Below are 22877 nucleotides of genomic sequence, written 5' to 3'. Positions count from 1 at the left end.
AGCTGCTTCTTCCTCTGCTTCCTCCTCCTCCTCCTCCTCCTCTTCCTTCCCCTCCTCCTCAGAGCCGGCGCCCCTCCCTCGGAAGGGTTCGGCCCGCCCCGACCCTGCCCTGTGGCACACGTGCTGCAGGGGCGGCTGGAGCCGGTGGTGTCTGAGGCAGCCCGGTGGGGCAGGCGCCTTCCCTCTAAGAGCTGTGAAGCTCAATAATCAATAAGCGTCTCTTTTAAAGCATTGGGATTTTGACCTGTGGCCTAGAAGATGTGGTGCTTCATCCCTCTCCCCTTTCCTCGTGTCCCAGATGAGGCACAGCCTGACGTCCCAACCCTGTGGAGCACTCTGGTGATCCCAGTGCCATGCAGTTAAAATTCACCGAGAATAAGAGAACCGTGGCTCTTCTGGTGCTTAGGCTGCCGTACCCACTGCTAAGGTGTGTAAAATCAGGTACAGAGTTTATTTTTATAAGTCGTGTGAGGTGGGTAGAATGATCTTTGTCAGAGACAGACACTGAGGTGTGGATCTAGGCTTCTGTCTGCCAAATCACTGAGCCCTACTAAGTATAGTCCAAACAAAAGTTGTCGTGTCAAGAGCCGGCTAAATTTTTTCTAGACGGCTGAGTTATTACCTACCAAAGTCAGAGAAGCAACTTTCCTGGCTCCTGTGAACTTAAGCCCACTGTGGCAAGAAGCAGAAGCTGGCTACAGCGGAGTGGCTGCTGATAAATTTGGTAGGAGTATGTGGTACTTCAGGAAAATGGCCAAATTGCCCACCATTTTGCAGCAGAGTATGCACAGCCGGGTTGCAGAGAGTTGGGGCAATCACAGTGTGGCCTCCACTACCTCCCCACACGATGTTCCTCTGGCCCCAAGATTAGCCCAGTAATTAGTGTCTAAGAAGCACTAATAACTGAGGCATTAAGAAATGCTTCCCTGGCATTCAAATCTCTCTCTCAAAAAAAAGTTTATACTATCTTTATAATTTAACATATCCAGATATTTTAGTACATTTAGCTGGCTAACCATTTCCACCCCCAAGGATGAATCAAAGCAACACTGCTAGTCTGAACAGTCTTTTGGAATGACGCTAATTAACCTTATAGACTGAGCTGGAAGAATACTGACAGGATGCAATGAAAAGGAGAATCAAGTATCCCACTGGGGACAGAACTTTATCAGCACGCGAACTGCCATGAGGTTTTCTTGCAGTTAAAAGTTTCAAAGAATGACTGAGCCACAACAAATGTTCATTTCATTGTTTTTGTTTCTTAAATGTTACTTGGTCATCTGGGACGTTCCATGCCTTTGGATACTACATCCAGAAAGGGCACGAAATGACAGTAGTTAAAACTAACGCTGAAAAGAAAAAGAACAGATCTGGCTTCAGCAGTGGAAAAAGATAAATGCAAAGGAGTGCCAGAGGTGGCTGGGGGGAGTGCTGTTAGCACAGAGACTGATCAGGAGCAACATCGCAGTAGCTGCTGGAGGTTGATGTGCTTTGCCTGCAAACACTAGCCAGAGCTTTGGGCTTGCCTGTGTGCAGGTTTTCTGATACCGTACCGGTGTATCATTAGCTCTAATTTGTAGGATCCAAGTGCCTAGAACTAGCTGGGACACCAGTGTGTTACATGCTCAACAAAGGGCAGTCTGAGCAATGTACAATGAAAATAGTTTTTTCCAGGTATGACTTACTCAGAGCGCTTGTGTAATTACAGTCATGCTTAGGACTGAACTATTCTGTGCATAAATTAGACACGACAATGGTGGACAGGCCCTGGCACCAGGACTGCAGCTTCAGCTGCAATGCTGTACTTACCTGACGTGGGGAGAGAAGACAGGCTTCCTGGGGCTTCGTTGGTGGTGCTCCCAAAGACCCATGGCAAGCCATGCTTACTTAGAATAAAATAGTTAGTTAATGAAAGCAATTATTAATGAAGAAACTAATAACTCTTTAGGTCATCTTGCCATTATATGAAAGGCATGATGTGAAATTAAATCAGCTTGCAGTAACTACATTACAACAGAGCAGCCTGCTGATGATTGCAGAGGATGGGGCCCTCCTCCCAGCAACTCCTCGGTGTTGCCAGCCACAGCTCTCCAGTGCCAGTGGTCTGGAGGAGTGAGGAGGAGTACGGGGTGTTCAGCACTTCTGCTGCTCCAACCACCTCCTTGTTTATTTACCCCTAAAGTGGGGATGCTGACACTTCTACGGCTGAAAGGTCAGAACAGAGGATCATGAACCCCTGCCGTGGGCAGAGCTATAAAGATCCTATATAATTACCAAAAGCCAGCTAGAAATCGAGCAGTTCTGTGAATACTTTGCCAAAATAAAGGAGTGGGCTGACCTAACAGCAAAGTCAGCCCTGCCAAGGGGCGGGTGTTGGACATTGCACTCCTGAGGTCCCTCCTGACCCAATTGCTCCAAGTGGCTCGTTACGTTTAAGGAGTTCCTATGGGACAGATGCCACTGCTTGGGGTAGCCAAGCTGCTACAGTAAATGCATCTGTTATCACTTACAGTGTCTGCTAATGTACTTCTATCAGTTTATTCTTATTAGATAAAAAAAGGCATTTATATTGTCCTCTGGATTCCAAACTGCGTTCCATGGAGCAGCTGCTTCACTCACCACTAGACGCTCTCCAGGCTTTTGCTGCCCAGCAAATTTTATTTTTTTAACCCCATCAGCAAAAAGTGGTGAAGTTCTGGCAGACGCTCGCTGGGGCCAGACCCCGTAACACCCTAACAACTTCTATTGCACTGGCGATAGGAAAGCGAGGCACTGTTCTCTTCATGATGAAGTGGTGAATTGTTACTTGGTGCCACGCACCCATCTTGGCAGAGGAGAGGTATCGGGGTCTCTCTCTCTAAAACCCTGAGGGGCGCACAGCTCCCGGGGGCCGCCCTCCCTACGACACCAGCCATGAGGTGTCGTAAGGAGGGCGAGACTCTGACAGAATCCCAGAGCCATTCCGGCTGGACAAGACCCATAGGACCACCTCACCCACCCTTTCACCCAGCACCGACAACCCCACCGCTATGGCATTCTCCTGAACACCTCAGGCCCGGCCCCTCAGGGGGCGTCCCCGCGTCCCCCTGCGCGTCCCCCGCCCACTGCGGGCCGGCCGCCGGCATGGCTCCGCCCGGCTCGGGCCCGGAGCGCCGCCCGCCGCCATCTTGGCTGATGTGTCAGGCCGCGGCGGCGCGGCCATGGGGGAGCTGCCGCCTTCCCCGCCGGCCCCGCACGGTGAGGCGGCCGGGAGCGGGGTCGGGGAAGGGGGCGGGTGGGTGTCCGCTCGCTGCCGGCCCCCTCGGCCCCGGGGGAGACCGTGGGTTCCGTGAGGGGGCCGGGGCCGGGCTCGGGGGGGGGGGGGGTTCCCCGTGGCGGGGGGGCTCGGTGCGGGGCCACCCTAAGCCGGGGTATCGGAGCGCCCTGCTCCGGTCTCTCCGCGTCGTTAGGCGGCTCGTCCCGGTTCTGGGGGTGTGGGGGGCTCGCTACGCCGCTGAATATTCCGCTGACAAAAATTAGCGTTATGGTGTATCAGTACGAAGGTTATTTTCCAGCGGTCGGGTGAGCGGTGTCCTGGTTTCTGCGGGAGGTGCTTGCTGAAGCCCCTGCTGGGTTGGTGAGCAGGGAGCGCTGCCGCGAGTTGGGTTATGGTGTAGGTATGTGGGGTTTGGCTCCTGGCCTGGAAAATAGCCTGCCCAGGTGGGTCTGGTGTGGGTGTGCTCCCAGTGAGACCGTGCACGCCGCGGGAGGATCTCTTGTGGGACTGGGACCTGTATGTAGGGTTAGAGATAGGGTCCTCTGGCTCTATTGTTGGCTTGCTTTATCGCGTAAACTTTCCAGAAGTTAAAATGTGACAGGCAGAACATGCTAAAAAATCCACATGTGACCAGTGTCCTGCTATGTTTTGCTGTATAAGGAAATTGTTGAAACAGCATGGAAAACAGCTGCTCTTTTATATTGAGAAGAAAATGCAATCACTGACTGCTAGGAACGCTTACAGTGCCATTGACTTTAGGAGGGGATGGTTTAGCTCTAAAAGCTGAAATTCTGAAGAGGCATCAAGAGACAAGACAGCCCATTTGAAATGTCATCCACTTTAGAGGGGGGTGAAATGTAAGCTTGATCCTAATTGCTTCTGAGCACTTCTTTTCTGGAATTCTTCAATCTTTTCTTGCATTGGCTTTAAAACAATATTATCTGTTGTTTCAAGAGACTTACTTGATTTGGTATTGTTGACAGATGTTCATTAGTATTGCAAAGTTCAGTATTTCAAAGTGTTGAGAAGAGGACTTAGGAACCAAACAGAGAGAATGGTTTCTTTGGTCCTAATTAGCAGGTGTGTTGCTTATCATTTCCCTAGACTAATATTGAATTTCCTGAAGCTGGCTTTTTAAAGAGGTATGGAAAAAAGCAAGTTCTTTTCTGGATAGGCTGTTGTTATTAGGCGAAAGGTGATATGTTAAATCAGTAGTCCTTACGGATAGCTTACCTTCAGACTATAGACCGAGACCCTGCTACCTCCAGCTGAAGCAAAAAATCTCACCAGAAACAAATCAGTGTCAGAAGAGAGGAGATATAGAAGAAAATTATCCTGTCTTCAAGAAGCAAATGGAATGCTGATGTTTTTAATGTGCAAATGTTACATAATACCTTTTATTAATCAACAGAAGTCCATCTTCTTTAGAGGTCTCGGTTGACTCATTCAGATCTGCAAAAGATCAACTCTTTTTTCCTTTTTTTTTTTTTTTTTTTTTTTTTTTTCCTCAGGGGCTCTGGAGGAAGATCAGGTTAGAAAACAGCAGTGCTTTACTATCCTCGTGAATGGTGTTTTTCAGTATACAGAGGTCAGGCAGACAGAAACGCCTTGGTTGGAGTTTCACAACCCTCTTGTATGTTCTGGAAAGAACGTTTGAAAATAGCCTTTGATTGCAAATATGCTGCTATCTTCAATACCAAATAAGCTAAGACCAGTAGCTTACTAATACAATGCCATGACGCTACAGCTTTGTAATGGATGAAACTTCTAACTCGGTTAACGATGGAGAAGACCTGTTGTAGAATGCATGCTTTGTCCACACTGTGATCTCAGTCATTCAGGGAGGATTTCTTTTCCTCCCTCTAAGCATTCTGCTCTGCACAGGTGAGAATGTCAGTGTCAGAAAGTGAACGCAAATGAGGCAGTGGTGGTGACTAACTGGCTGGCATTAGCCTTGTTCTGAGCAGAGCTGAATGCACGATGCTGAAATCCTGTAAGACTGTAATGGTGCTGTCAGTGGTATGGCAGCAGTTGCTGAGCAGTGTAGGTGAGGCCAGTTTTCCTTACTTAGAACAGTAGGAGTTGTGTGCTGAAGAAGCTTGCCCACAGAAGATTGCAGGTCTGTGCATAATCCCGTATGTCTCACTTGAAGCTCAAGGTGAAAGGGCCGTGTTGCTCGTATGTGGCTTTCCCTGAAACACGGGCTTCTGACCTTGGGGCTAGTAGGACAAAAAAGCAGTACTCTCAGGATACCTGATGCCGTGTGGTGTGGGCAACAAGTCCAGTCCTGCTTGTTAAACCTTAACTGATAAACTTTATTTTGGAGTTGTGCTGTTACTTGGCTCTGTGTGCGGAGTTAATGTGATCGTGATATTAACCGCTTGCAAGACACAGGTAGAAAACCTGGTGATGCCGTGAAGGAATTCATATGGTGTTGCTCAACTGTTTAACTTGTGACATAAGCAAAGAAAAGCAAAGTTAAAGTATGAGTAAGCCTTGTCTTCTACAGTACTTGACTCACGTTGAAAGAATTGATAGCGATGATGAGCTTTGCACCTTAGCGCTGCCATGGGGCTATGCACACTTCTACTACCTGCTCTCCAAGCACTTACATCAATGCAAGTCTTTGTGTGAGCTGAATCGGGAACAGTGTTATGCATGGGCTGGAGAGCTCGGTGTTCCAGCACGCAGCCAGCTTTACCTCTTGTGCGTGTCCTGTCTGCACTGTAGCCCTGCAGCTTTTCCATGCAGATGGGGCCACGTGTCGATACGTCTCTCTCAGCAGCATTGGCTGATACCCCATAAGCCCTTTATTGTTTGTCTAGTGTAGTGCTATATCCAGTATTTGGTCTAGGGTGAAAATTAATTAATGTTGGGAGAGCTGGTGGAGGTGGGACTCAGGTGGTTTGCTTCTGCTTCCAGCACGTGCCATCTAAATACAAGAAGGGCATCAGTGTGCAAGGCCTCATGGCCATCCTCTCTCTGTTTTGTAGGGCATGCAGGCAGTAGTTGGGAATTAAATCTCCTCTGAAGCTGTTCTTGGCTGAAATCTTTGATCTGTCCCTCTGCACAGCAGGTATACAGTAGAGATTCTTCTTCTATCTGGTCATGTAAACAAGAATTTATTTCAATGAATCCTCTTTTTCTTTATAATTTTTAACTGAAAAAAGAATTATCTCTTGGAGTTGAATTTCCCTCTTTTGCAGTGTTACCTGGTGACGGACTGTTGAGATGGAGCTCTTGTGAAAGATGCTGTGCCCAGTACAGATACGCTGGGTGCTAACTGGAAACAACAGAGAAGTCTGCCTTGCTAGGCAATGTGATGAGCAGTAGACAATAGCTGAAGATACTTGCTTTAGGAAAATAATTAAAACAAACAAAAAGCATCGTACGTGACTTGGACAAAGATAGGTTTGGTCTGTTCAGATCTGTTTAGGTGAAAGTATTAGGATTACACTTCAGCTGTCTGCTAACACAAGCTGTAAGATTTTTCTTCCATTTTATTTTTAGTCATACTGTCACATAAAACTTTTAACAAGAGTTCTTGTGATGACAGGTTGGCACTCACTTAGTGCTGACTAATTGTCCAAATTAAATGATTGCTGTCTGGTAAAGATGTGAAAAGTTCTTGAAGAGCTGCATCATAGCTTTTAAAATGAGCAGCGCTACTCTATGAAGGAAAAAAATTGTCCTACCCCAGCGTTCCGTATTTTCCTTAGCACCCTGGCTGGAGATGCATTCTGTGTATGAGAGCACGTGAGCTGTCCTATGGCTTTTGTTTCTTACCCAAGTGTAATAGATCGGAAATTAAACCCAAATTAAAATGAAAAGTAGTTTCTGGGATTCTGAGAGTTGTCTGGTTGCTAATGGTGACTTTAATGTCATTGTTTTAGGGTAATCTGATTAAAGAAAATAGTACTTATTATTCTGTTGTGATAGAAAATAGGGAGGTGTCCCTGCCCATGGCAGGGGGTTAGAACTGGATTATCTTTAAGGTCCTGTCCAACCCAAGCTGTTCTGTGAGCTAAATGAAGCTTCTCTTTAGCTTACCATGAGCATAGAAACTAGAACTGAGGTGGAAGGCTAGTGAGAATTGCAGGGCGTTTGAAGAGACAGCTGCTTAAGGGTGATTGTTTACTTAGATTTTTTGGTGAGTCTCCAGTGGGTATTACTTCGGGGTGGTGCCATCTTGAAAAGCAAAATAAATAATAACAGCAGCTATTTTGTCAGCTCTTGGTCCAGTGCAGAGTTTAAGGACGGATCATGAAGCAAGGATCTCTAATCCCAGGGCAGAGAGCTGCTCTGAAGCAGTTCCAAGGGGCCTGTTCTGTAGGTAGGGGTTTTCTCTAAACATACTGTGTAGAGGTGAGCAGTGTTCCTGTAGCTAGATATGGTACAGACTGCCATTTCAGCATGACTGTACGAATACCTCTGGAATGTGGGCTGCTTGTGTTGGTGTCACTGGGTGTTTCAGCTCTTCATGTTTGCCTGGTCGTGGTGCTTAGGACCCCAGTGACTGCGGGTGTCATCTGCTCATGAGCTGTGGAGCACTTCGTCACTTCTTTCCTTGTCCCACGCCTACTCTGAAACGCATCATGCAGCTATTGCAGCTTTAGTCATTAGACTTCAGTCCACTGCTTGTTGGAAATTTGAGTGCTCTGCTGTGACAGATAAGAAAGAGGATGGCTTTGTAAGTTACATTGTACTTTAAAAATCAGCTTGTCTCCAATACTATAAAGCCTATCTGGATGCTTTTCACATTTCCAGAGGTGAAGAGCACGCGTGGTGTTAGCTGCTGATGGTTAGCGGTGGTTCCCTGGGTTTGTGGATTGCATCCCTGCCTCCTTGGTGGAAAGGAGATGGTGCTCTCTTTGCCAGAGGCTCTGCTACAAGGTCTCTAGCACAGCTATGAGGGGAGAACATCTGTGCAAAGCTGATGCAAACCCTTTATTGTTGGAAGGTACTGACATAATTAGCTGCAACTGACCATTACGTTGTTTAATGCAGGGCTGAATATGTCAGGTGTTCAGTGAACTGCATTTATGGTGTTAACTTACTGCTAACAGAACATTTACTCCTCTTTCACTCCGAGGCACGGATCTCAATACTCCTTACTGTTTCTCAGAATCCACTCTGGTTTGAGCAAGTCTTTGTTATCATGCACACGCTCCTGAAGCATTAGCCCCTTTCTTCCCTTCCTTGTCCTGCTTTTCTACTGTGCAGCTAAGCTTAGCAGCTTAAATATATTCTTTTTCTGTTACAGCAGTGATTTTTGTCTCCTGGGACTGACCTGAACAGCCAGCCCGTGTCCTGGCAGTGCCACGCTTCTGTCACTCTTTATGTTGTTTTGGTAAAAGCCCAAATGTGATAGTTACTCGGTGACAAGATGCACGTTTTCTTTTTTTCCCATATTGTTAGTGATTTTTTCTCAACAGTCCAGCTTCAGGAAATGCTTCCTATACTTGTCAGTTAACGAGTCGTCAGATGTGTTTTGAAATTGCCTGAAGCCTCTTTGTTCTCTGCTGTTTACAGCATACGTGAGGCATGGTTCAAACTCTCTGCTTCATGAAATTGAATGTTGGCATTAACGGTGCATCTGCTTAGGAAGTCTTTGTAGTCCAGGATTTAAAAGGATCATGTTTATGTTCCGTAAGATTGAAAAGATAGGCGGTTTGAAATGGCATGATATTGAATTAAAATGCACCAGATTCTGAAGGCATGCCTATAATAACAGGATAGGGGAGGGTTGTGGTCCTGCTGAGAGCTGTGCAGGCAGTGGGAAGCACATGGGGAATTGCTTTCATCATGAATTAACTTCTGGTGGCTGGAAATCAGCAGTGTTGGAACGGGGCTGAAGATGCTTGGGTGATGCAGTGGATAACCTGATGGACAGCCAAGGGCCCAATGTGTCAAGAGCATCTTGAAAAGTAGGGTGTATGGTCTTTTCAGCAGAGGAAAAGAGAGGATAAAGTGTTGGAGAAACTGCTTTTTTGTGTGCTCAGTGACTGGCTTCTGAAGTGAGGATTTATTGTTAAAGCATGTATGGGAATGAAGGACTGCTGCTGTTTTTCCTCCCTCTGCTTTCCACCTGTATTGGTGCATCTTCTTTCACTTTTGAATTGGCAATAGGCAGAAATGCAAAGGAAAAGCAGAGAGCAGGAGGGAGAAAAGCTGCAAGTTTGAATGATATAGGTCTTAGTTCTCTGCTAATACAGAAAAATTCCTAATTTCCCAACAGAGTTCTTCTAGTGAAGGTGAATAGAGGAGTTAGTCTGGTGGTTCAGTGTAGGTATAGTTTGAAATACTTCTATTTGTGATCCTGTTTCTCGAGCTGTAGCTATAGAAGCTATCCACTGCTGGCTTGTGTTCTGACACCTGTGCGTTTATCATCATCTCTTAGTGTGTTTGCAAGAGTGATCCTAAAACAAGAGTAATTAAATTTATTTTTGTTACTGCATATGAAAATTCTCAACCTAATTTTTCAGAACTGATAGTAGTATTAAAATCACAATTTGAGTTGGAAGCGATCTTAAAAGAGGTGACGTATCTTCTAACTGCTAATTGGCTTCTTATTGCTGCAGGTAATTGCTATGGTTGTAGTTCAGGAACTAAATATTAATGTCTGGTCACCTGCTTTCTTAAATAGTTATTTAATGTAGACTAGTACATCTTGCATTAATGAACAGTCAAGTTAGTTCAGAGATAATTACCAGAAAAGCCAGCGGTATCATATTTTCATTTCTCTGTAAAAATAACATAATAAACAGGTACCGTGCTACCACAATACATTATCACAGCAAGGGTATACTACCATAATTAGACTTTTTTATTCCAGAAATCCAGCTAACATGCTGCAGCGTGGTATTTACTGGTCTTGTGAGTGCAAATCTTGTGTGAGAAAGGGTTGCTTGACCTGTCCACTTAGCAGGTCGACTTCATAGGACGAGTTAAGACCTTGATCTTACTGGCTTGTACTTTACAGATCAGGTCTGTACTGTTACGGTAGCTAAATATTAAACATGATTTGACTTAATTTTTAAGTCACTTTAAACCTTAAGATAGGCTACTTGCAGACAATAGAATGTAAATACATTTTTTCCTTTGCAAGTTTTACCTTTACATGCAATGATTCTGCAAGTATTTGTGTGCTCTAACCTCTTATCTATGGATAGCCCCCGAGGCCGGCGCTTAACAACATGTTAGGGAGCCTGCTGCTGAAGGTAGCTACAAGGAATATTTTTTTCTTTTTTTTTTTTTTTTTTTTTTTGTATTACAGGATCATGTAGCAAGGTTTTTGATGTTCCCCCGGATCAATACCTGTCTTGTATCAGGTGCTTAGCTGGAGAGCTCGGGTGACTGTCACCTTTGTTCGTGTTTCTGCTGTTTGATTAGCAGTTAGAGAGGATGCTTCTGTTCTGGTCCAAAGGCAGTGAATAAAAAAAAACACTGGTGGTTTCCTGAGTCTTTGCTTTCTTTCACGTGTATGTCTGTGAGACGCTCCCTTAAAAAGTTGTGCTGTCCATGCGCTGTACCTGCAGGCCCTCAGCATCTTCCAGAGTTTGATTCCCATCAGTTTTGCTGCAGCAACATGTCAGACAAGCATGTTGAAGTAACGCAGTAGGAGAAAAGGCTGCAAACTGGCCCTGCCGCAGCAGCAGAAGCCTTACGGCCCGGCTGCAGGAAGCCTTCCCTGCACAGTGCCAATGTGTAGCAATCTCACAAGGTACCTTGGGGGTGTTTGAGATGTGAGGCAGGCACGCTGGGGCTGAGCTAACCTCCCAGTGCTCACCTGATAGTTCCTACCCTGGGCATCTCAGCATGCACAGGCACTGCACATAGGCTGCTGTGTGAGCCAGGTCCCGTGCAGAAGGGCTGCAAGAGCCTCAGGTGGGTTTTGGGGCCGAGTGACCAGCTGAGGGTATAGGGGGACGCGGGAGGACGCTGGTGCTCCCCTGGCAGCGCTTTGCTTTCTCCTGCCCCGCTGTGTGCAGACCCGCCCTCATGGTAGGGCTGGCGCGTAAGGAAGTGGTACCGCAACTTAATTATCTCGACCTTTGGAAGAGTTGTTTTAGGGTAGGTAGGGTGGTAGAAGGCATAGATGGAACCTGGAAAAAGATCGAGCTGCTGTCAAGTATGTATCAGGCGTGTTTGGGACCTGCTGTATTTGTATGCTTGATGTGAAACAAGTGAATGTTACCACATTTCGTTTCAACTGGCTGGGGCTAGGCTTGCAATGTTGATCTCTTTAAGCTACTTTCACACACAGAGTTTGCTTACAAAGCAGGAGCCTTTTCTTTGCTATTGTTACTGCAGTTTTCTGTCTCTGGCCTTACAAACGAGGTATCTGCTCTGTTTAGTTACCTGGGGTAGACATGGCAAACTTTGGACGTGCAAGAGACATATTTGAATATCAAGGTGAATTTGCATTGACAGTTACTCTGCATGATGTCTTTGGCTGGATATTTCTGAAGATAAAATTCTGATCCTAGGATAAGATTTTATTTCTATTTTAAAAATAGCATTTGGAATGTGAAAACCAGTACTGTGCAGTGGCAGCAGGAGGAAAGAAAACATCTGTTCAGAGCAGGAACAGGTTGGCATCGATTTGGGAAGATAGATGTAGAATCCAGGATATGGGAATCAGGCTGGGAACATTCTAAATGTAGGAAATTATATTCTGGGCACCGCTGAAATGTAGAGCAAGTCTGCAGGGAACACTGAATCCTCATAATTTACTCTTCAAGCTTTAGCAGATTTGTAGTCACTTCAAACTCCCCATGTGTTTGATACGAAACCTACGCTTTATGGCTGATAGTAAGTAGATGATATTATGGATAAGGGCGGCATCTTATTGCTCTGTAACTACTTTTACTATGCAAATAAATAACTTTACTTCTGCTTCCAAATAGGTTAATCTTTATTATGAGTCTCTAATGTTACTTCCTTCTGTAAATAAGACTCTGAATTAACACAACAAGGTGAAAAATCGGTACTCTTTCCAAAGTACAGTCTAACAGACCTTTATTTTTGTGTTGCTCTCATATGAAGAGAAATACCATCCCCTTTACTGACCGGCCTTGAGGTTTAGGTATGGTAACCAACGTGGAAGGCCCCTACCTGCTTTTACCACTTCTTTTCCTGTGAGAGTTAACTGCAGCAGCTGGGCAGCGATGAGCAGCTCTGAGGCAGCAATACATCAAACAGCTACACGTTTGGGGGGGTGGGGTTATAACACTTTAGAAAGTACGTTAGAAAAAGCTTAAATTGAGCCAAATTTTCTCTCTGATCATTCCAGATAAAAGTGTCAGCAAGGACTTAAGCTAGAGGAACTGCTATGGAAAAAGTTGCACCTCAACTTTATTCTAACAGTCCTTTTTTTTTTCTGTTAACAGGCATCTGCAGAGTGTGTGGATTGTAAGCTGCCCAGGACAAGATACTAGGAGGTGAATTTCTGCCTTCCCTCTGAACAGTGGCATTGTTTGCAGATCTGATGGTTATTGACTGTGTTAAATGCACCAGTCTTGATCATTATTTTTAACAGCTTTTTAATTAAGTAGAAGTTAGTGCTCTGCTGCTGTCAAGCTCAATGCTTTTTCTTGCAGCCGTATTCATTATCTTTGCTTGCCAATTTAGATTGTAAGTGGGGGTTGTTCCATTGTTTTTTTTTTTTTTTTTCTTAGAATAAGAGTAGAACATCTTGAACTTTCATTACTAGGAGTTATCAGAATGTAGATAGTTACCAAAAGAGCAGTTGTTTTGGCTGGATAAACTAAGCGGATGGATTCATTGGCTCTGGTATTGACCTAAACATAAATACTTGTAGCCAAGGGGGATCAGGAATTTTATTCATGTCAGAGATTTGCTTGTAAACTGGGAATCCTTGTAAAAGTTTCACATCATATGTTGTGTAAGAACTCTGCCGTTCACCACCTTTCTCATTTGTAGCTTTAGTTACCATTTGTTTTCTGGTTCCTATTGACTTGTATTGTTTTAGAGACTGTGGTGTTTAGTTTTTTTGTTTTGAAACCAAAAAGGAAAAGAGATCTGTTTGTTACTTAAAGAGATAGAATTGTCATTGGATCATTTGTTACTGTTGCCATAGCATGTTCTCTTTCATACTCAGCCTTAGGTTTAGTTTCCCTTTCTATTTTCCTCCTGGTGATTAACCAGCAGTGTTTTCAGGTACTCGTGGTGGGTCTTTTTTGATAGTGTTTTCTGATAGAAACAGCTGAGCTGAGGCTACTTCTTTTTTCCTTCTCTGATTTTTTTTTTTTTTTTAATCTATTGGTGCATAGTGGTAGCAATGAGGCACAGACATAATGGGGTTCATGTATCTCTCTGTTTTAACGGGGTAAGCCGTGGTGCTAAGTGTTGGTTAATAAGGCAGGGACTGTGGAGGAGTTGAGCCAAGTGGCACAGAGGGCTTCCTCTCGGTCTGAGTTGAAGTGCAGAGTCTGGAGCATGTAACTGAACAACTCCAGTTGTGTGAAATGTGTGAGAGAAGGCTAAACAAATGAGAAGGCAAGTGTGAAAACATGCCTGATGTTGCAAGATGGTGAAGTTACTGCTTCCTTGAGATAATTGTTGGAAAAGCAAAGCTGAATTCCTAAATTAAAAAATTGACTTCTGTTTATAAATAGTCTAATTTATCCAGTATGGGGGGCAGGGTTACATCTAAAAGTTATGACTGCTGTAATGAATTTCTCCTAATGGTAAGGGTACGATAAGAGCTTCTTGTGCTTGATAAAAATGCCAGCAGGCTTTCCAGACACCTGACCATCTGGGAGTCCTGAAAAAGAAGATCCAACTTTATATCCAGGCTGTTCCATAAATGTTCTAGCTATTTGGATCACAGTACAGTGTCCTTCTAGAAGAACACTTTCTGCATAGCTTTTCAACTCCTCAAATGTTTGCTCTGCAAGCTACTTTGGGAGAGCAGATCTGCTTCAAACCATCTGTGCTCATCCAGCAAGAGATTTCTGCTGCTTGCTAGCAGATGGGAGAAGAGAATCTCACCCCCAGCCCCCTTCTTCTTTTGGGTTGCTTGGTACAGATATGTTCTGTTGTATGGGTAATAGGTGAGGATGTGACAGTAAGGAAGTATTTTTTCCGTGGCTCGATGAGGGAGTTGCCCTGTGTTATAAAAATGAGTGAGTGAAGGCATATTGTTGCTTTCAAATCGTGTGTGGGACAATGAAAGCTAAAAAGCACACGATTCATAGATATTTCTTTATTATATCTGAAATGTTTTTCAGAGGTGATTACTTGAACTTTTTCTGGTTTTAAATCATAGAATTATTAATTCTAAAAAGTTCTTTTTTTTGATTGTGTTGGCATTTACTGCCCCACTCCTCTGTGTTTGCTTTCCTTGATTTATCACCCTCCTTCAGAAAAACTTGGAGAATTGACGTAAAAGGCTGGAAAAACAACAAACTCTGCATAGCTTCTGTATCTAAATGTTGTTGCCCTTTGAATTTTACTTTGCCAGTAGACTCTCTTTCCCCTTTCTCAATCTCTTTTAATTTTGATTTTGAATATAATATGTTGCCTAATATGAATTCTTCTACATTTCTGAAGGTAAATGATGGAGGAGTATGTACCAGAAACGCAAGGCGTGCCGGAGCCCGTCAGTCTGTCAGGCAATGCCTCTTCAAGGTGCCCAGATAACAGGAGGGCTGATGAAACACCTGGAGTGAAGGACTGCTCAAGTGTCGCTTGTGCTGGAGCTGGTATCCTGGAAATGGAATCGAGGTTGTTGTCCTCAGAACAGGATCCATCAGCCCCTGAGCTGAGCAGCGGTGTGGGCCTGGCAGAAAGACAGGAGCAGCAGTCTGTGCTTGACAACAGCGGAGGGGCGGGCTGCAGTGCCAGTACCTGCTCTGAAAGTAAGCTCGAGGGCTCCACAAAGCCAGGGCATTTATCTAGCGAAGAATTTGAACACGATCCAAAAACTAATCAGGCCGAACAATCGCTAATGGAAATACTGCAGGAGCTAAGGGAGGAATCTGACTTTGTGAAAAAATCTAGTGATAAAATCTACTCAGAAAGCCCTTATGACACAGACTGCACAAAGAAGCTTATTTCCACGATGCATCAGACTTCCTCACAGGACGATCTGCTGAAGGAAATAGAGTCTGAACTCCTATCTACAGATTTTTCCAAAGAACACAAATGTCCAAACGGTGTGAGGAAAGGTGAACATGCCTTGGCTGTGTTTGAAAAATGTGTGCAAGATAAATACCTGGAGCAGGAGCAAACTATAAAAAAGTGAGTATTTTAGTATTCTCATTACAGCTATGGAAGTGTGTACTGAAAAGCTTCAGATGCATATGATGTGAACACAACGTTATGCTATGAAACAAATAGGGTCTTGTGAGTTGTTTTAAGGACAGATGAAGAACATCGTTAAAAAAAGGTCAGTAAGCAAGGAATTATTTTTATGTGTGGAATGTACTTTTAAATGAAAATGCGTGCTTAGATCTCTGAATTCTTGTGGGATTTGGCAGGAACTGAATAGCCAACTGTTCAGGCTAATAGCTTGCCAGTGTCTAGAATTACTTATATCACCATCACTTTTACAGTATTTAAAAATAGTCCAAGATTCGTTATGTCCCTGTATGTCTTTGAAGAAAAGAACCATTGTAATTACCAACTCTCACTATTTGTGTTTGATTTGAGTTTGAAGTTGCTTCTTTCTTTTTCATGCAATATCACAGTTCAGTCTTCTGACATAATCCATAAAGTTCTAATTGGTTGAGAGCTGTTCTTTGTGTTTGAAATGGTACAGGAGAGCGTTTGAAATGCTTAAACTTTGCAGTTCAAGGGCTTAGTAGTTCTACCGTCTGCTACATGAAGCGTATTTGTCGAAAGCCAGTTCACTGGTTGATTTTTATTTTATTTTCTTGATTCCCCACTTGGCATTTAGTGTTCTGTTGCCTCTTCAAAAAGTTTTTTTTATTAACAAAACATTGTGTGTAACTTTAATTTTGTTCCTGCTTCCAGAGCTGGAAATGAGTGCCCTATTCTGTCTATGAGGCATTCTGATGGCGTGGAAGGGGAGGACATCAAAGGGAGGAAAAATAGGCAGAGGGAGAGACTCCCAAAAAGTAGAGTAGGGAAAGCATTCCCTTGCACCTCACCAGTTAACCTCTGGCATAAAACACACGTGAGGAAAGTGAGCTGGTGACAGGAATGCTTGGGTATGCGTGGTCAGGCATTTAGTAATTGTGGAGGAGGAATGAGAATCTGAAGGGAGTGGTGTGTAGATGGTTCTAACTCCAGAAAATGGTAAGTGAACAAGCCAGTTGGGTTTTATGTGTTTGTTTACTGTAAATTCAAAGGCAGATCAGTATTTTCAGCAGTGGATCAATTACTTAAAGACAAATGCTCATGTAGATACATGTATTTATTACATATACACACAGTTTTTTTGTATAAATGTATCTTCAGTCTCTTTCTTTGCCAGCTGCACCCCTTTGAATTTTGGGTGCTCACCTCAAGAGTGCAAAGCTGCTGTGGAGTACTTTGTTTAGTCCAAAGGGCGTTCTGGGTTAGGCTGATTTTTGTCCCTTTGTTTATGATCAAAAGAATTTCCTGTAACATTGCTCTGGAAATAGTCCAGCTGTCTTTTATGAGCAGATCTGTGATAGGTAAGTGAGCAGCGACTGTGTGAATCTCAGCTCCCTTCGAGCGTTTGTAATCTTGGACTATTCCTTACTTCTGAACTGTTGTTTAACCTAAGCTTGCTTTCATTGGTGGTATTGAAGTTCTTGTAATGTGGAAGCCTTGTTTATTTAGAAAATACTTTTTGAAGGAGGGAAGCTAAAGATGAAAGTATGTATCTAAAGGGGTATTTAAATTTCTTGTTCAGGGAAGTACATACCGCACACAAATTCATGCAGTTATTGACTTAACTTGCCTAGGTGCTTTTGGAAATACCCACTACCTAACTGTGTCTTTAACCATTTAAATACATTTGAGACTGTTTACTCAGCAGCTCTGACAATATGACTTCTGAGTTTCACATATTGCAGTGCTAGAAGGTCAGGCTAAATCTAGTGTTGTCAAGGTGTCAGCTTCAACTCAGGCTTCAAACAGCTGCAAAGGAACAAACAGTAGCTAAACATTTTAACTTTATAAGGGCTGTGAGCACGGATGCTGTTGTAGTTACGTGGAACCCAGATTTTCTAAGTCCTATTTCTTAGCAGGTTGTGGACTTCAAAGGCTGCTGTGAGAGTTCGTGCCCATCCAGGAAATGAACACACTACCTGTGTTCTCAGAGCTTTGACTGGGGAGCTCTGTGATTGGAAGTTACTGTGTGCAAAAGTACCTTAAAATTGTTAACCTTTACAGAGCCTGCTGCTAGTTCTGGAGTGGCAGAGAGGCAAGAAATATCTCACATCATCAGGGACAGTAGAAACCCCAAAATGCTGAAGTAAGCAGTGTTCTCCTCAGAAAGATGCTGCTGGCTGGTTTAGAGTTAAGCTTCATAGGCACAGCATACTTTTGTTTTTGTAAGGCTTTGGTGGAGTTCATTAGTGTTCCTGGCCCTAATTGCAATAGGGTTTGCAGTCAAGAAGAAAGAAACATCTGTCTCTAAATAAATAAATCAAAAATACAGTACTGAAGTACCTCACATCTTGTTTCTTTTTCTTTATAGATTGATTAAAGAAAATAAAAAACATCAAGAACTCATTTTGGACATTTGCTCAGAAAAGGACAGCTTAAAAGATGAACTGAAAAAGCGAACAGAAACAGAAAAGCAGCACCTCAACATCATTAAACAGGTACAGACAACGAAACAGAAGTGGCAGCTAGTATCCCACCTGTATGTGATCCCCCTGTTTAATAGAATGTGTGGTAGCATAGGGGAGAAGGAAGGAGTGCCCATGCTCATGTATGGTGAGTATTTTGTGAGGATAAATCCATTCTTGCATTCTAAGAAGCATTAACTGCCTGGAGGTGCTCAGTGTCTCTGGCTAAGCGATCTGAATCCAGAAATTCATTTTAGGTGTTCAAGGAGTTCCAGTTTGATGAGTTGCCTTGAAAGGTAGGTTGTGTGTACCCTGTCTTCCTGCTGGAGACTGCGTATGTTAAAGGCCTTGTAGGCCTTTTTGCAAAATGGCAAGTTTAGTCTCTTAGGATGATTTATTTCTTGGATGTAGATAGAAGGGGAAAGTGTTTTATCATGCCTCATTTTTTTAAGTAGTTTCTACCTTCTGTTAACTACTGCATCTGGCTCTAGAAGTGAATGGCTGTAGTTGCAGTTGTAAATGCTGATGGTTATGTAGAACATGTATAAAGAAAGGCTAGAGCATGTTAACTGTGGCCTTAGCGTTATTTTGGTATTATCACTTACTTTATGCAGGCAATTAGTCAGTGAATGGTTCAGGACCACGACAGGCCAAAGAGGAGCATAGAGTTTGCATTGGTGTGGGCTGGCTTTAGTGTAGGAGGGAAAGGTATCGCTTCGGGTGTCGCTGCTGCTCTGTTACAACATTTGCGAGGGAGTCACACATTGGTTTCTAGTCCCATGAGTAAGATCCCTGATACAGATGTTTGGAGGTGGCTTCAGAAAATACTGCTTTGGTGTAATACTCGTAGTTGGATAGCAGCTGGACTTGTGAGATACAGTGCAGTGAGAAACACCTGAGTTGTTGGGTTTTGTTTTCTCATTTTTGAACTGAATGTTTCTAATGTGATGATTTCTGAATTAATGTGTCCTGGTAGCTTTCAAGGAAATGAAAGCTTGGCAGCACTCGTAACTGCAAGTAAAATGTTTATGCATGCTTCATGTTTAAAAATAAATAAAAACAAACGTTTTGCATGCTAGGCAATGATTCAGCTTCCAAGACTGAAGAGGGTGTGATCAAATTCACTGTGTGGCAACAAGTATTTTAGCTTGTTCTTGCTTTGTGTTGCAGCTTGGATTGCACAGAAGTGAGGTACTGACACACACTGGCATCTTTACTCTTTTACACCCTTCTTTCCCCCAAAAAAGGGCAGGCCTTGGTGAATTGGCTCTCCCCTGTAATGAGTGGGTCGTCCGTAAGGCACAGTTTGAGCAACCTTAGGGCAGCATCACCGCTTGTCTTGCCACCGCTCGCCCTTGTGCGAGTGCTGCTTCCTCTTGGACCTCACCTGTGTGGCTGCTCAGCGAGCCTGCCTGGGGAGGTGTTCAGCTGGACGCTGGTGGTTGTACTTCAGCTGGATCAGGTCTCACCTAGTTCACTGGGTGCCTAAGGAAACGTGCCAGCTTAGTGACTAAGCACCACCTTTGTATTTGCTGAGTTGTTTTTCAGTGAATTAATTCCCAGTCCAGTTCAGCACGGACGCGTGACTTCTTTGCCAGCCCAGTGTGGGCTGGAGGTGGTGGCACAAGGATAGCAACAAAAAAAAGGGTAGAAAATGAAGCTGCTTCAGACAGCAGCCAGCATCTCAGCATTTGCTGTCAATCTATTTTTTTCTGTAATAAACTACCATGCCTCCTGTTCTCCATTTGATGCAGTTGTCTCACTGAAGATGAAAATTGACATCTTTCATGCTTGTACTTGAATACAAAGCTAGGTGTTGATACAGATAGTTGCAGCTTGACAAGTGTAAAGTGCAGGTAAAGATCTGTTGAAGCAAATAATTTGTGTGAAATGTTCCTGCCTGTACAAAACATGATCAAAGTCTTATTTTTCCTATAATTATATCATAATGTTGTCTTCTAGCTAGAAGCAAGAGTAGAAGAGCTTATTAAAGAAGTGAAAGCTGGTAAAGACAAACTTTTAACCCAAGATGCAGCAGCCAAAAATGCTATTCAACAGTTGCATAAAGAGATGGCCTATCGAATGGAACAGGTAAGACAGAAAACCTTTAATTACGGAACATCTCATGAATGAACTTGATCCCTGTAGGAAATATGCAGCCTGGTCTTGGCTCAGAAGTAGGGTAAAAGCTAGCAGTGGCTCTTACTTATTTGAACTTATCAGGTGAAATATTTTTCTCAAATACGGCACAAAGCTTTTATTTTTGTCTCCTATTACTGAAAGTTGAGATTTTTTTTTCCCTTCCTAATACATTATGCCAAGTATTTTCTCTGTTATGTGAACACTAAAGCTCAGTTTCTGATTCTTTCTATTTTCTTATATGAAACAAAATTTATTAATGCTGGGGTAGGGGGGAAGCCCATCTGAAAAATAAGCCACTGGATGATACTGAGGTTGGCATGTGGATAAGGGAAGACACGGGACTGGTACTGGGTTTTTGAAAAAGTATTTTGTGACTAAACCTTATCAAATACAAATCCTTCCTTCTGAAATAAACTGTGCTCAGAATTACTTGTGTGGTGGTAATTTGCATGAGTTGTTTAGCTGTGAAGCTGCAGGTGCTTAGATGCATTTACTGTTACAAGTAATTCCAGTTAAATCAATTGGACTCTTGTGATACTTACGTGGTGATCTAATGCTAGGGTTTACAAAAGTGATGCTATTGAGCCTTACTTTGATATGCGCCAGTACTGGATGTCTTTGGTGTAGTGTCTTGCAAAAGCAAACCAGAATGAATCAACCTTGTATTTCATATTTTAATATTTTTTCAAGGCAAATAAGAAATGTGAAGAAGCACGCCATGAAAAGGAAACAATGGTGATGAAATATGTCCGAGGGGAGAAGGAGTCACTTGACCTCCGAAAGGAAAAGGAGATACTTGAGAGAAGAGTGAGAGATGCAAACAAAGAAATTGAAAAGCATAGTAATAAAATCAAACAGCTTTCTCAGGAAAAAGGAAGATTACACCAGCTCTATGAAACTAAGGTGCTCTGAGTATTGCTGCGTGACTTGAGTGAATGATTAAAAGCACTATCACAACAAACTTTTATCAACACTTGTTTGCTAATGTACTTAGGGAAAGAAGCATGTTTTCATTTTGTTTTGATGTAAATCTGTGGAAAAAAACCTTTCTTCTGAGGGAAGGGGAAGAAGTAACTGAGTTCTCGTTATCTTTTTCAAGTTCCGTTTAATATTTCCCTAATTTATTTTATTTAATAAAAAAGACCGCTTATTGCAGGTCTGTGGATTTTTGAGGGAGTTTCTAACTTTTTTTTTGAAATTTTAAAAGGCTGTAATGGTGTTACGTTATTGCAGTCTTTATTGCAATTTTTCTGTCTTCACTCTATTCTCTTTCATACTTCTAAAGATCAGTGGTATGGCAATAGGACTTTTCAGGCCTGATTCAAATAAATAAGTAAATTGCCATTCAGTTTTAGAAGCCAGTAAGATTCCCATCAGGCCCCTAAATTATCCAGGTCTTTCTGTACTGTTTTGCAACTATTTCATGTGGAAGACCCCAAAATAGTTCAGTAGACCCCAAAATCGATCAGTTGGGTTCATGCTGATTTGGGTCTCTTCTGATGAATTTTACTGTGCACAGTTGACAAAAGAAGCAGAAAACTACAGTTTAAAGTCAGAAAAATTATGCTTCTGAAGCAACAAATCACTTCAGTGTTCTTTCTCACATGAACAGGAAGTGGGAGCGTGGCTTCAGGTTTGCTAAACAAAACTTAACCTACTAAAAAACCTCATAACACCTCACGATTATACTAGAGCCTTACAGGAACTGCATTGCCCTCACACGGTGCTTCCGTAAACCTTTAGCAGTTGAACCTATCATTTCAGAAACAGTTTGGAGGTATGGGTTGATGCCATATCTGTGGATGCTGGCATAGAAGTTTGGGCCAGCAGTGTGCTTAACGTCCTGACTTGACGCTGACTTACCGGCTGGTGGTTTGGCCTGCATATGTTGCTGCCAGTGCTCACACTGCATGTTTATAGCTGGTATTACCATTCTGTCAGTGACAGGACTTCTCTCTGTAGCCTTGTGTAATATGTAACTACTGCTTTGCACCTGCATTTCCTCATCCTGTTGCCAAAAAAAGAACAAAAACGGGGCCTGTGCAGCCTGCTCGGGAGATTCTTATTGTAGAACTCTAGTCTGTGTGTGGGGAGAAGCGCTGAATGATTTATATCCATAAAATAAAATTTATGATTTCTTTTAGGATGCTGAAGCCACTCGACTCAACAAAGAAATAGAAAAACTGAAAGAAGAAATCAATTCTCACGTTATCAAAGTGAAATGGGCTCAGAACAAATTGAAAACTGAAATGGATTCGCACAGGGTTAGTAAAGTGCTATCATGACGCGAAACTACAGTCAGAGGAGCGTAGTTGTGATACTGTTCTCTCTTTAAATAGTACCAATATCTATTTTTAAAGTGTTTTGAATTTGAACACCTGCAGAAGAAGTTGGAATAGTGCTCTTAAATACTGTTACTGAAGTGGTAATGGTGGAAGGATGCGAGGAGGGAAATGCAGAGGGGGTTCTGTTTAATCAACTTCTAATTTGGATTTTGTATGATAGATTTAACTTTAACTTTTAATTTAGTTTTTATGTGATAGATTTAATGTGACCTATCATCTACAGCATATAACCAGGAAGTCCTTTTTTGTGATTTTGGAACAAACAAAATTGCATAAAGCAATAGCTGAATGGAAGTAAGAAGGGAAAAAATACCGGACATTGTTGTTGTTGATCCTTTTCAAACTGAAGTAGGAAACTTCTGTTATAAGAAATGTTTTTGT

At 43.0% G+C, this 22877-nt stretch overlaps 1 protein-coding gene across 3 annotated transcripts in view; it reads left to right on the top strand.

Annotated features, from left to right (window-relative positions):
* Nucleotides 1–3158: 3158 nt before the first annotated feature.
* CCDC186 (coiled-coil domain containing 186) overlaps nt 3159–22877 on the top strand; it is a 33163-nt gene continuing 13444 nt past the window's right edge. The window contains exons 1-8 of one of the 3 annotated variants that reach the window (XM_035329916.1): nt 3159–3237; nt 10533–10685; nt 12649–12699; nt 14834–15523; nt 17916–18042; nt 19972–20100; nt 20842–21054; nt 22296–22415. In XM_035329916.1, the coding sequence (XP_035185807.1) occupies nt 14838–15523; nt 17916–18042; nt 19972–20100; nt 20842–21054; nt 22296–22415 (1275 nt within the window). In that variant the 5' untranslated portion in view covers nt 3159–3237; nt 10533–10685; nt 12649–12699; nt 14834–14837. Of the gene's footprint in view, nt 3238–4780; nt 4845–10532; nt 10686–12648; nt 12700–14833; nt 15524–17915; nt 18043–19971; nt 20101–20841; nt 21055–22295; nt 22416–22877 lie in introns of those variants that run through there. The other 2 variants (XM_035329917.1, XM_035329918.1) reach the window with 2 other exon arrangements.

Source organism: Oxyura jamaicensis, chromosome 6 (genome assembly GCF_011077185.1).
Source record: "Oxyura jamaicensis isolate SHBP4307 breed ruddy duck chromosome 6, BPBGC_Ojam_1.0, whole genome shotgun sequence".
Classification (NCBI taxonomy): Eukaryota; Metazoa; Chordata; class Aves; order Anseriformes; family Anatidae; genus Oxyura; species Oxyura jamaicensis.
The sequence above is the reverse complement of the archived record's forward strand: the minus strand, read 5'-3'. Positions and strand labels throughout refer to the sequence as shown.